At 46.3% G+C, this 13846-nt stretch overlaps 1 protein-coding gene across 1 annotated transcript in view; it reads right to left on the reverse strand.

Moving 5' to 3' along the window:
* The window catches only part of ASPH (aspartate beta-hydroxylase), a 452693-nt gene that overhangs the window by 240521 nt on the left and 198326 nt on the right, over window positions 1–13846 (reverse strand). The window contains exons 8-9 of the mRNA XM_063925233.1: window positions 12764–12835; window positions 8749–9240 (exon numbers count right to left, since the gene is read on the reverse strand). Coding sequence (XP_063781303.1) covers window positions 8749–9240; window positions 12764–12835 — 564 coding nt within the window. The remainder of the gene's footprint in view (window positions 1–8748; window positions 9241–12763; window positions 12836–13846) is intronic.

Genomic DNA, 13846 nt, shown 5'->3' on the forward strand with positions numbered 1-13846 from the left:
TGGAAACGGGTAACTAGACTTACATCTGCGAGGTATAGAAAACCGTTTATCTGGAATCTGTCGAGTTTCTACTAACATCTTATTTAGAGACTCCGACACAGGAAAACTTATTGGAGTTCTCGGTCGTTTAGTAAATACGACCTGATCATTTGTGAGAGGCTCCTCAGTTTCTGTAAACTTCAGAGACTGACGCACCGCTCTGATGAGATGATCAATTCCTGAGCTGTTAAAATCCTCACTATCTGACTCCACTTCGCCCTCCTCACCCTCATCTTGTGCTGTGAGGTCTGGCATGGAATCGTCAGAATGCAACATAGCAGAAACTGGTAAATCATAACACACATGAAATTTATCCCGTCTACCCAAAATGGATTTGGACCTTTCGCAAGGCTGAGACCCCTCTGGTAGTTCTGGCGGTCTCACCCTAGACTCAGATCTTGCCGTTTCCCGCTCCTGTCGAGCGGCGGTCAATTCTGATTGCAACCCAGCCAGTACATTGGCTAGCATTTCCCATAGAGGGTCCGGGGAGGAAACTGGCTTTAAAACCGGAGCAGAAATTGTATTTGTAACTGAATCCACAAAACATACTGTACATGTGGTAGATCCATCCGGCAACACACTGCTACAGACCTTGCAATTATGCTTTTTAGTTTTTGCTGGTGCCTTACTCATTATGGCGACAGACAATACAAAACACAAAAAACAGACACTTGCACGACTCAGTAAAATAGTACCAAGGTGTCTCTATATATATATCTGGCCAAGTGCAGTACACGTGGCAAGTACTATGAAATGTGATCCCAAATTCCCACTAACACCCCTGCGCCTCCGGTGGAGTAGAGATGTAGTACTGGAACGTTCTGGAATCACAACAGGAAGACACAGGAAGCATGGTTAGAAATGGCTGCCATGCTTACCCATATAATCACAGTGCAGGTTAAAGTGACATTTATATGAAATCCTGTGCAATTAACCCTGCAGCCTAGCATACTGTTGCTGCCAGTTTTCCCTCTCATGCCGCTGATTCTGTTACATAATCACAGTATAATTCCCCCCCTCCCCCCTGCATGCTCCGTTGCAGATGCAGTGCGGGCGGGCAGCGCAGCGTGTGGGGCCGCCAGCGGTAGCCGGGTAGCGGGACGCGCAGGAACTGAGAACAGGGAGCGCGTCTTGAAGCGCTGTGAACAGCGGCCGTGCAGCGGTGGGGGCCGGAGCAGCGGTGGGGGCCGGAGCAGCGGCGGCGTCTGCAGAGGGATCCCGGCGTCAGTCAAACAATGTCCCCACACAGCGGGGCGGCAGCGGAAGCTGACCGCCCCGTTCAACATACCTTGACTCCTGCTGCTTGTGGTGAGGCTCCGACGGGGCTTCTCTGCAAGCGCCGGCCAGCCTGTGCAGGAGGATCTGTTTGGCTGTGAGGGTGCTCATTCAGTGAGGACCGACACGCCACAGCTGCTATTAGCAGCTTGCACTATCCCTGACCCTGCCTTTGGAAGGGGGAAAGGGATGTGTATGAAAAAAGAAAAAGTCACTTAAAACAAAAAATATAAAAAAAAAAATCGTGGACCCAGCCACATTGACCTGTTGCTACTTCGAGCACAGAAAAAACACTGAGGTACTCAGGGATATGGAGGGGTGGAGTGTTCTAAATTTAAATAGTCAGTGCCCTGTTTCCTACGGAAGCCGTCCATATCCCAAGAGTACTCCAGTGACCCCTAGTGGATGAAAAAGAAATATGTGGCATACCTATGTTCTGTGTGTTCACATGCAGAATATAGGCATGCCACATATAATTTTAAACAGCATAAGTGGATGTATCCTAGTTGCATCACTTTGCAAAACGCATTTTAATGGAAAAAGTTATACTGAAAAATACTCGGCGCTACCATGACACGCAGGCTATTTAACGTGCCAAGAGCCTAGATGTATAGTAAGTGGACATATCTGTAATGATGATTATATAATTTCTTATTAACTAAAACAAGGTTCCTAGTATTACTTTCTTCTCATGAACTGAAGAATTACAATTCACCCCAATTATGCACATTAATGATGTTCAGGCAATTCCTTAACTCGGGGGTTCCCAAACGCGGTCCTCAAGGCACCCCAACAGTCCAGGATTTAGGTATATCCATGGCTCAGCACACATGGTTAAATCAAAATTGACTGACGTGCTAATTAAGTCACCTGTGGTCAAGCATGGATACATTTAAAACCTGGACCGTTGGGGTGCCTTGAGGACCACGTTTGGTAACCTCTGCCTCAACCACTTAATTGACAAATGTATTTTCCAAGAAACGCTCAGAAATTGATGTATTTTTTAATGAGTGAATTAGGTGAAAAACATGTATTTAAACTAATCCAAAATTATTTTATTTAAAAAAAATAAGAATTTACTCACCGGTAATTCTATTTCTCATAGTCCGTAGTGGATGCTGGGGACTCCGTAAGGACCATGGGGATTAGCGGCTCCGCAGGAGACTGGGCACAACTGTAAAGAAAGCTTTTAGACTACTGGTGAGCACTGGCTCCTCCCACTAAGACCCTCCTCCAGACTTCAGTTAGGATACTGTGCCCGGAAGAGCTGACACAATAAGGAAGGATTTTGAATCCCGGGTAAGACTCATACCAGCCACACCGTATAACTCGTGATACAATACCCAGTTAACAGCATGATAACAACTGAGCCTCTCAACAGATGGCTCAACAATAACCCTTTAGTTGAGCAATAACTATATACAAGTATTGCAGACAATCCGCACTTGGGATGGGCGCCCAGCATCCACTACGGACTATGAGAAATAGAATTACCGGTGAGTAAATTCTTATTTTCTCTAACGTCCTAAGTGGATGCTGGGGACTCCGTAAGGACCATGGGGATTATACCAAAGCTCCCAAACGGGCGGGAGAGTGCGGATGACTCTGCAGCACCGAATGAGCAAACTCAAGGTCCTCCTCAGCCAGGGTGTCAAACTTGTAGAATTTAGCAAACGTGTTTGACCCCGACCAAGTAGCTGCTCGGCAAAGTTGAAGAGCCGAGACCCCTCGGGCAGCCGCCCAAGAAGAGCCCACCTTCCTCGTGGAATGGGCTTTTACTGATTTAGGATGCGGCAGTCCAGCCGCAGAATGTGCAAGCTGAATCGTACTACAGATCCAGCGAGCAATAGTCTGCATTGAAGCAGGTGCACCCAACTTGTTGGGCGCATACAGGATAAAGAGCGAGTCAGTCTTTCTGACTCCAGCTGTCCTGGAAACAGATTTTTAGGGCCCTGACTACATCCAACAACTTGGAAGCCTCCAAGTCATTTGTAGCCGCAGGCACCACGATAGGTTGGTTCAGATGAAAAGCCGATACCACTTTGGGGAGAAACTGGGGACGAGTCCTCAATTCTGCCCTATCCGTATGGAAAATCAGATAAGGGCTTTTACATGACAAAGCCGCCAATTCTGATACACGCCTGGCCGAAGCCAAGGCCAACAACATGACCACTTTCCACGTGAGATATTTCAAACCAATGTGACTTTAGGAAATCCAACACCACGTTGAGATCCCAAGGTGCCACTGGAGGCACAAAAGGGGGCTGAATATGCAGCACTCCCTTAACAAAAGTCTGAACTTCAGGTAGTGAAGCCAGTTCTCTCTGGAAGAAAATCGATAGAGCCGAAATCTGGACCTTAATGGAACCCAATTTAAGGCCCATAGTCACCCCTGACTGTAGGAAGTGCAGGAAACGGCCCAGCTGAAAAATTCTTCCGTTGGGGCCTTCCTGGCCTCACACCACGCAACATATTTTCGCCATATGCGGTGATAATGGTTTGCGGTTACTTCTTTCCTAGCTTTAATCAGCGTAGGAATGACTTCCTCCGGAATGCCCTTTTCCTTCAGGATCCGGTGTTCAACCGACATGCCGTCAAACGCAGCCGCGGTAAGTCTTGGAACAGACAGGGCCCCTGCTGCAGCAGGTCTTGTCTGAGCGGTAGAGGCCATGGGTCCTCTGACATTTCTTGAAGTTCCGGGTACCACGCTCTTCTTGGCCAATCCGGAACAATGAGTATAGTTCTTACTCCTCTTCTCCTTATTATCCTCAGTACCTTTGGTATGAGAGGAAGAAGAGGGAACACAAACCGATCGGTACACCCACGGTGTTACCAGAGCGTCCACAGCTATCGCCTGCGGGTCTCTCGACCTGGCGCAATATTTTTCTAGTTTTTTGTTTAGACGGGACGCCATCATGTCCACCTGTGGCTTTTCCCACCGGTTTACAATCATTTGAAAGACTTCTGGATGAAGTCCCCACTCTCCCGGGTGGAGGTCGTGCCTGCTGAGGAAGTCTGCTTCCCAGTTGTCCACTCCCGGAATGAACACTGCTGACAGTGCTAACACGTGATTTTCCGCCCATCGGAGAATCCTTGTGGCTTCTGCCATCGCCGTCCTGCTTCTCGCCCTGTCGATTTACATGGGCGACCGCCGTGATGTTGTCTGACTGGATCAGTACCGGCTGGTTTTGAAGCAGGGGTTTTGCCTGACTTAGGGCATTGTAAATGGCCCTCAGTTCCAGAATATTTATGTGCAGGGAAGTCTCCTGACTTGACCATAGTCCTTGGATGTTTCTTCCCTGTGTGACTGCTCCCCAGCCTTGAAGGCTGGCATCCGTGGTCACCAGGACCCAGTCCTGTATGCCGAATCTGCGGCCCTCTTGAAGATGAGCACTCTGCAGCCACCACAGCAGAGACACCCGTGTCCTCGGAGACGGGGTTATCAGACGATGCATCTGAAGATGCGATCCGGACCACTTGTCCAACAGGTCCCACTGAAAGGTTCTTGCATGAAACCTGCCGAATGGAATTGCTTCGTAGGAAGCTACCATTTTTCCCAGGATCCGCGTGCAGTGATGCACCGACACCTGTTTTGGTTTTAGGAGGCCTCTGACTAGAGATGACAGCTCCTTGGCCTTCTCCTCCGGGAGAAACACTTTTCTCTGTTCTGTGTCCAGAACCATCCCTAGGAACAGCAGGCGTGTCGTAGGGACCAGCTGTGACTTTGGAATGTTTAGAATCCAGCCGTGCTGTTGTAGCACTTCCCGAGATAGTGCTACTCCTACCAACAACTGCTCTCCGGACCTCGCCTTTATCAGGAGATCGTCCAAGTACGGGATAATTAAAACTCCCTTCTTTCGAAGGAGTATCATCATTTCGGCCATTACCTTGGTAAAGACCCTCGGAGCCGTGGATAGACCGAACGGCAACGTCTGGAATTGGTAATGACAATCTTGTACCACAAATCTGAGGTACTCCTGGTGAGGATGGTAAATGGGGACATGTAGGTAAGCATCCTTGATGTCCAGTGATACCATGTAATCCCCCTCGTCCAGGCTTGCAATAACCGCCCTGAGCGATTCCATCTTGAACTTGAATTTTTTTATATATGTGTTCAAGGATTTCAAATTTAAAATGGGTCTCACCGAACCGTCCAGTTTCGGTACCACAAACATTGTGGAATAGTAACCCCTTCCTTATTGAAGTAGGGGCACCTTTACTATCACTTGTTGTGAATACAGCTTGTGAATTGCCTGTAACACTGCCTCCCTGCCTGAGGGAGTGGTTGGCAAGGCAGATTTGAGGAAACGGCGGGGGGGAGATGTCTCGAATTCCAGCTTGTACCCCTGAGATACTACTTGAAGGATCCAGGGATCCACCCGTGAGCGAGCCCACTGATAGCTGAAGTTTTTGAGACGGGCCCCCACCATACCTGGCTCCGCCTGTGAAGCCCCAGCGTCATGCTGTGGACTTAGAGGAAGCGGGGGAGGACTTTTGCTCCTGGGAACTGGCTGTATGCTGCAGCTTCTTTCCCCTACCTCTGCCTCTGGGCAGAAAGGACGCGCCTTTAACCCGCTTGCCCCTATTGGGCCGAAAGGACTGTACCTGATAATACGGTGCTTTCTTTGGTTGTGAGGGAACATGGGGTAAAAATGTAGACTTCCCAGCTGTTGCTGTGGAAACGAGGTCCGAGAGACCATCCCCGAACAATTCCTCACCCTTATAAGGCAGAACTTTCATGTGTCGTTTGGAATCTGCATCTCCTGTCCACTGCCTAGTCCATAACCCTCTCCTGGCAGAAATGGACATTGCACTAATTTTGGATGCCAGCCGGCAAATATCCCTCTGTGCATCCCTCATGTATAAAAGTGCGTCTTTTATATGCTCTACGTTTAGCAATATAGTGTCCCTGTCTAGGGTATCTATATTTTCTGACAGGGAATCTGACCACGCAGCAGCAGCACTGCACATCCAGGCTGAAGCTATAGCCGGTCTCAGTATAACACCTGTGTGTGTGTATATATAGATTTCAGGATAGCCTCCTGCTTTCTATCAGCAGATTCCTTCAGGGCGGCCGTATCCGGAGACGGTAGTGCCACCTTCTTTGACAAGCGTGTGAGCGCTTTATCCACCCTAGGGGATGTTTCCCAGCGTGACCTATCCTCCGGCGGGAAAGGGTACGCCATTAGTAACCTCTTAGAAATTACCAGCTTTTTATCAGGGGAAGCCCACGCTTCTTCACACACTTCATTTAACTCTTCAGATGGAGGAAAAGCTACTGGTAGTTTTTTCTCTCCCAACATTATACCCTTTTTTGTGGTACCGGGGGTAACATCAGAAATGTGCAACACATTTTTCATTGCCTCAATCATGTAACGTGTGGCCCTACTGGAAGTTACATTAGTCTCATCGTCGTCGACACTGGAGTCAGTATCCGTGTCGACATATGTGTCAGCCATCTGAGGTAGCGGGCGTTTTAGAGCCCCTGATGGCTTTTGAGACGCCTGGGCAGGCACAGGCTGAGAAGCCGGCTGTCCCACATTTGGTATGTCGTCAAACCTTTTATGTAAGGAGTCGACACTATACGTAATTCCTTCCACAGCACCATCCACTCAGGTGTCGACCCCGCAGGGGGTGACATCACATTTACAGGCATCTGCTCCGCCTCCACATAAGCCTCCTCCTCAAACATGTCGACACAGCCGTACCGACACACCGCAAACACACAGGGAATGCTCTGACAGAGGACAGGACCCCACAAAGCCCTTTGGGGAGACAGAGAGAGAGTATGCCAGCACACACCAGAGCGCTATATAACACTGGGATCCCACTATCAATGAGTGTTTTCCCTTATAGCTGCTTTTTTTAATAAATAAATATATATATATATATATATATATATATATATATATATATATATATATCTTATATATATATATATATATCTATATCTATACTGCGCCTAAATTTAGTGCCCCCCCCCTCTCTTTTTTACCCTTCTGTAGTGTTCAGACTGCAGGGGAGAGCCAGGGAGCTTCCTTCCAGCGGAACTGTGAGGGAAAAATGGCGCCAGTGTGCTGAGGGAGAAGCCCCGCCCCCTTTTCGGCGGACTTTCTCCCGCTTTTTCTGGAATACTGGCAGGGGTAATTTTACATCTATATAGCCTCTAGGACTATATATGATGTATATTTGCCAGCCAAGGTGTCATATATTGCCCTCAGGGCGCCCCCCCCCAGCGCCCTGCACCCATCAGTGACCGGAGTGTGAGGTGTACATGAGGAGCAATGGCGCACAGCTGCAGTGCTGTGGTGAAGACCGAAGTCTTCTGCCGCCGATTTTCCGGACCTCTTCGTTGCTTCTGGCTCTGTAAGGGGGACGGCGGCGCGGCTCCGGGAACGAACACCAAGGTCGGGTCCTGCAGTCGATCCCTCTGGAGCTAATGGTGTCCAGTAGCCTAAGAAGCCCAAACTACCACCTGTTAGGTAGGTTCGCTACTTCTCCCCTTAGTCCCTCACTGCAGTGAGTCTGTTGCCAGCAGATCTCACTGTAAAATAAAAAACCTAAATATACTTTCTTTCTAGGTGCTCAGGAGAGCCCCTAGTGTGCATCCAGCTCAGCCGGGCACAAGAATCTAACTGAAGTCTGGAGGAGGGTCTTAGTGGGAGGAGCCAGTGCACACCAGTAGTCTAAAAGCTTTCTTTATAGTTGTGCCCAGTCTCCTGCGGAGCCGCTAATCCCCATGGTCCTTACGGAGTCCCCAGCATCCAATTAGGACGTTAGAGAAATAAAGAAATATTATATATATATATATATATATATATATATATATATATATATATATATATATATATATATATATATTTTTTGCTGTTTGTAAAAATCATTTTTTCCAACCATCAGTTGGCAGCATTGGAACCATTGCGACTTTCATTTTAACAGCCGTGTAGTTACCAGGTACACACTGGAGGGTTATGGGAGGATGGGGGAGAACTATGGGGGTGGGGGTTGGGAGTGGTTTCATTTATACTCTTCCCCAGCAGCTGCTACTGCCTGCAACTGCCGAGTAGAAAACACTGGGGGAGGGTGCAGGGAGGCAGGGGGACCTTCCGGTTCCTCAAAGAGCTGCAGGAAATTTATCTTCCCTGCAGCTGAACATCCTGTGCAGCCAGATCAGGCAGGGCACTTGCTGGGGTGGACGTACATGTTGCGACTCTGAAAAGCTAGGTGGCCTTCCAAAACGTTATCAATTTATAAATCTGAGAACCTGAAATTAAACTTAATATGGACTAGAAACTTGGGCAAATTCTTTTGATGCAAGATTATCCAGTTTCTTCATGAATTTGTTATCATTTACTTTAATATTCCACATATTTGCTATACGAGTATTAAAACTGCAACTCATAAGAGTGTTATTAAACAAGTATACAAAGATACCTTGACCATCAGGCACAGGTTCTTCTTCAGCAGGCTCTAATTCTGCAACTTCCTCTCCCAAAAGCTCAGACTCTTCATAGAGTTCAAGATCTTCTCGGTTATCTGGCACCACAGTTTCATGGTCATCCTGTGGCTCTTGTTCATCATCTGCCACTTGTTCTTCAGCCACTACTACTTCAGGTTGCTCAACTGCTGCAAATGTTTGAATGTCTTCTGCTTCTCTAAGAGGTATAAGCTCTTCCTCATTCTCTACTTCCTCATCCTCTTCTTCTATGTTGGTTGTCTCAAAAACTTCTGCCTCAGGCTCATGTTCAGTTTCGGTCTCATATTCTGGGTCTGAATCCTGCACTTCATCATCTTCAGGTTCTTGCTCCAACTCTGGTTCATCAACTTCTACAAACGCTTGTTCTTCAGCTTCAGGTTCTTCTTCCGCAACGGCTGGTTCTTCTGTCCCCAGTTCTGCTTCTTCTGGTTCATGTTTTGTCTCTTCAACTTTAAAAAATAAAAACGGGTTTATTTTACACAAAGTAATTTTATTTGCCTTACAAGTAGGGGGAGCAGTCATCCAAATCTCCTCACCTCTCCGTCTGTCTATCAGTATGGTGGGAGATCAAAGAGTCAGTGCTACAAATCCACATTCTCCAGCCAGAAAAGGCCAGGCAGCGTGTACACCATTTACAAATAATGGCACCCCTGACTGTCCTTTAAATCAGAGCAGTGTCAAAAAAATTATTTTTTTGTTGTTGTTCTTAACAGTTAAATCTTTCTCTGACTTCCTCCTGGGGACACGTCTAATTATGGAGTTAGTGACGGATTGAGGAGTCAGCAATAAACGAGTTAACGCTTTTATGGTTACATAAGCTCCACCCCTCCAACCCCTTCCTCAGTTTGAACCTAAAATGTGTCCAAGATAGGTTGAAGATAAAGCTACCAGCATCCTACTCATATACACAATCAATAAAGGAGGGACTGAAGTGTCCCCCAGATGAAGCCAGAGAAAGAAATGCAACTGGTAAGTACCAAAAAAATCTTGTTTTCTCTTTTCTTTATCTGGGGACACGTCTTACCATGAGAATGTACAAAAGCTGCCCCTAGGGGTGAGTGTGTTCAGTCTTATCTGAACCTAAAACTTTATGTCCAAAGTCAGATTCACAGGATACAAAATCATAAAAACGGTAGAATTTGGTGAATGTATTAACAGAAGACCATGCAGTTACTCTACATAAGTGATTCACAGACACCCTATTCCACGCTGCTCATGAAATTCCTACTGAACTATGTGGAATGAGCTGAAATCTTAACAGGAACAGACTTATCAGCCCCAGTATACAGATGTAACCGCTGTAATCTTTGCAATGATGCATACACACGGGCATACGTATCGCAGCAAGCGGCTATACGTCAAGCCATTCATTTACAATGGCCGCGCGCGTACATGTGCGCCAGTTCACTAGTCATAGTCGTTTTGTTTAATCATGGCTGTAATCCATCTGGGACATTTTTATTTATTTATTTTTTATTTTAATTACCAATTGTCTTGCCTGCATTAGGCATGGTGGACTGGTCTGGTTCTACTTCCTGGTTGCAGCTGACGTCATCTGGAATGGCCATCCTGAGAGTGTGCCTGTAAACACCACTCTCCCAGCCAGCATGCTGCAGATTTCAGCGAGGCTATCGGGAAATCCTCCACTGCTGTATGCATGCTTCTGTATATTACCACCCTACGCATCCGCACAATATCACCCCCCATCCCGCGTGCACGCCGTGAGTGTCTCCGATCCAACTTCAACTGCTGTCCCACCACTCTCCTGTCCATTGGCCAGACTCCAGCCACCAGACTCTGTCTCGTCAGGGAGCCTGCCAGCCGGACGCTCTTTGGCTTCCATTAAGGGAAGTATTCTGAGCAACAATCTTACAGGGTCCCAAGCAAAACAACCTAGGAAGAAAGGGAGAAACATGGGGGGGGAAGAGGAAAGAGATACATATACCAAGCTGACTTAGTGCTGGTCTCTCAGTCCCTCACTAACATGGTAAGAAGTGTCCCCCAGATAAAGGAAAGAGAAAAACCTAAATGGTATAGACAGTTGTAGCATGTACTCTACATGCTTACGTGCAGTTTCTGTGTAATGACTAATACAAACAAGTTAAATAAAAAATAAATTAAAAAAAATTTATAAAATGAATGACTTGGCCAGTATATAGGGCCAGAGAAGACCTACATCTAACCACTCCGACAGTTGACTGCTAATGCTTTTACACATTTTAATAAGTTTAGGTGTAAATTGTAAACTTGCTGCACATGAAGTGCACATGTAACTGCACACAAAAACACACAACTGACACATTTCCACTTTCTGAAATATGCTAGAAAACATTACTGCGTATGTTATTAAACTCAGTCCTTAGGACCCCAAAAGAGTGCATGTTTTCCAGGTCTCCATAAAGTATCACAAGTGAAATAATTAGCTCTTTTAAAATGTACAGTATAAGTGAGTACTGAATACACCTGTGCATCTGCTAGATGATCTGGAAAAAGTGAGCTGTCTGGGGTCCTGAGGACAGAGTATGAGGACCATTGCAGTACAGGATCTGCTTGGATTCTAATGTTCAGCATATTTGTACAGTGTTTTAAATTAGGTACACATTATCCAATTTTTGGGTTGCCCCTACAATCAGGGTGTTTTGTTTTTTTAAATGCCCCAGTATATCTAAGCTACACACTAGTATGAATGAATGAATGTATGTAATGCATGCATGTATTGTTGCTATTGGAGGGCATCGGCCATTACATTGGAGTACACTGAGTGAGAGGAGTGCCGCTGACTGCATCCTTGTACACACATTATAAAAAATATATATATATATATATTTTGAGCATTTTTTTTTAAACCATTGAGGTCAGAGGAGGGCACTCTCCAATCATAAAAATTGCAGACGGTATTTATTCAGCAATCAATGTACAACACACAGTTCAGTCAACGTCGGTAACAGACGCCGGAATCCCGCCTCCTTACAGTCCTGACAGTCGGTATGCCAACTAACAGGGACTATTAGAGTCCACGACACCCATAAAGTGTGAACATAAACTGTGGCACCGAGCCAGCAGCGTGGCTTGCGCAGCGAGCCCGAAAGGGGCTTCGTTGTGCTCGCTCCCCCTTCCCCACCCCCAACCGGCCTCGCACGCACACAAACATACAGTTCCGCAAGTCCAGCACTCATCTCCCGTTTTCAACACTGGGCTGCTACACACCAAGCACAACAAATAGTGGGCTCAGAATTATATAACCCAGATTAGTGAGCACTCACCAAATCTTCAGTGATTACTTGAATTTTCATTAAAAAACAAGATGAAAGTGCACACAATCTTGTATATCAGCACCTGCTCATAACAGGTCAGCTCATGATCAATGTGCCCTTTCACAGCAGCATAGAACATGTATAGCTCACTTGGTGGCCTCTTAAACAGTCCCCGCCATTGCGGCATGCCCGTGAGTCGGCGTGCGTTCCACCCTCCGTGGAATGCATGGTCGGAAGTCACTGGCAACTCCTAGATACCAACCTCCGTCATTGATGTGTGCCCACGCTCCGGCATGTGTTACACCGCCCATGGAACACCTAACCGGAAGTTGCGAGCACTGCCTGCAGCAGTTATGTCCGTGGTGCGGAGGAGCACATTCTCCGCAATCGTGTGTATATAAAAAAATATTTATTCATATTATTTTAATTTCTTAAAGTTTCAGATTTTCTGCCACATTTTACTGAATTTGCATATGTTCCTCCACAAGGGAGAATAACAGTCAAAAAGCAACATGGGAGGTTGAGGTATTCTTGACTGACAGATAGGATAATCGAGCGTGTGTTTTTATATGCAAGATTTTTTCAGTTTATTGGCAAAACGCTGAAAATAATCATCGTGTCCGAGCCCCCTATTATTGGCAAATTGCTACAATTATTGTATAGTTTGTACCTAGTTTAATTTACCAGCTTTCATAATAGTGTATTAGCAATATCTTACCATATTCAGATCTGAGCGATTCATGAACACTGTGCTCCACAGCATCTTCTAGATCAAAGTCACTCACTACATCTGAGGAGAATAGTAACAGTCCTAATTATTCATGACGCCTACTAACACATGCTATCTCGGCATATTACCAGCTTTACATTTTCCATTCCTATTGGCAATACATTAACAATTTGTCAAATGTTGCATAAGAGAAAAAAAGTGGTCACCTTTAGATAGAGAACAACAGAATCAGACAAACTAAAAGCAATCTGTGCTGGTATTGAACCTGATTCAGATATGTACTGTAATGCTGCCGCAGCTGCTAATTTGTACACAGCGACTGTGCGGAAATATGCTAATAGCGCAGCCGCCTGTATTTGTACAGTAATGAGCCGACCCACCAGCTTTGAGAGTCTCAGTGGCTACGACGTGGTGTCGGTAGCGGATCAGTTCATTATAGAACTTCTGATTAGCCGTGTGTTCGTACAGCATAGCCGAAGGAAGTAAGAAGTTGGAGCCACTGTAGCTGCGTACAGGTTCGCCGAGATGCACCCTGAAAATGGTCCCGACACGCCTGCTCTTTATGTCGCCCAAATAGTCCCTGACTGCCAATCACTTTGCAAAGCCGCAGAACCATTGCAAGACGTGCAGTGTTACTTGGATGCATGTGCAGTCAGCCAATAATCACTCAACTGCATATAAATCAGGTTTGTTCGTAACTACACCATGAATAAGTTTTATAGCCATTTTCAACTGCCTCAAAAATCCCAGGTTTTTGCACGTGAATCAACCCAAGATTCAGGTCAGTGGATAAGCAAATTACAGGACCACGACCCTACTCTTTACCCAGGTCAGGGGCGGAGACCCAGGAATTTGATTGATTGTTAGACCCTGCAATTTTCCAGGTCAGCAGTGGAAACGAGGTATTCTATTCACTCGCTACTTTAAAGGTGTGTACACACAGTGAGGTAAATCTGTAAGATTTTGACTATATCGTTAAAGTCTTATGGAAAGTTAGTGCATATCTCAAGGTGTTAGGCAGCTTGCGATACAGTTTCGATCCCGATGCGCACTCCCGCAGGGTCGGTATCG

The sequence above is a fragment of the Pseudophryne corroboree genome, chromosome 5, assembly GCF_028390025.1.
Source record: "Pseudophryne corroboree isolate aPseCor3 chromosome 5, aPseCor3.hap2, whole genome shotgun sequence".
NCBI classification, from domain to species: domain Eukaryota; kingdom Metazoa; phylum Chordata; class Amphibia; order Anura; family Myobatrachidae; genus Pseudophryne; species Pseudophryne corroboree.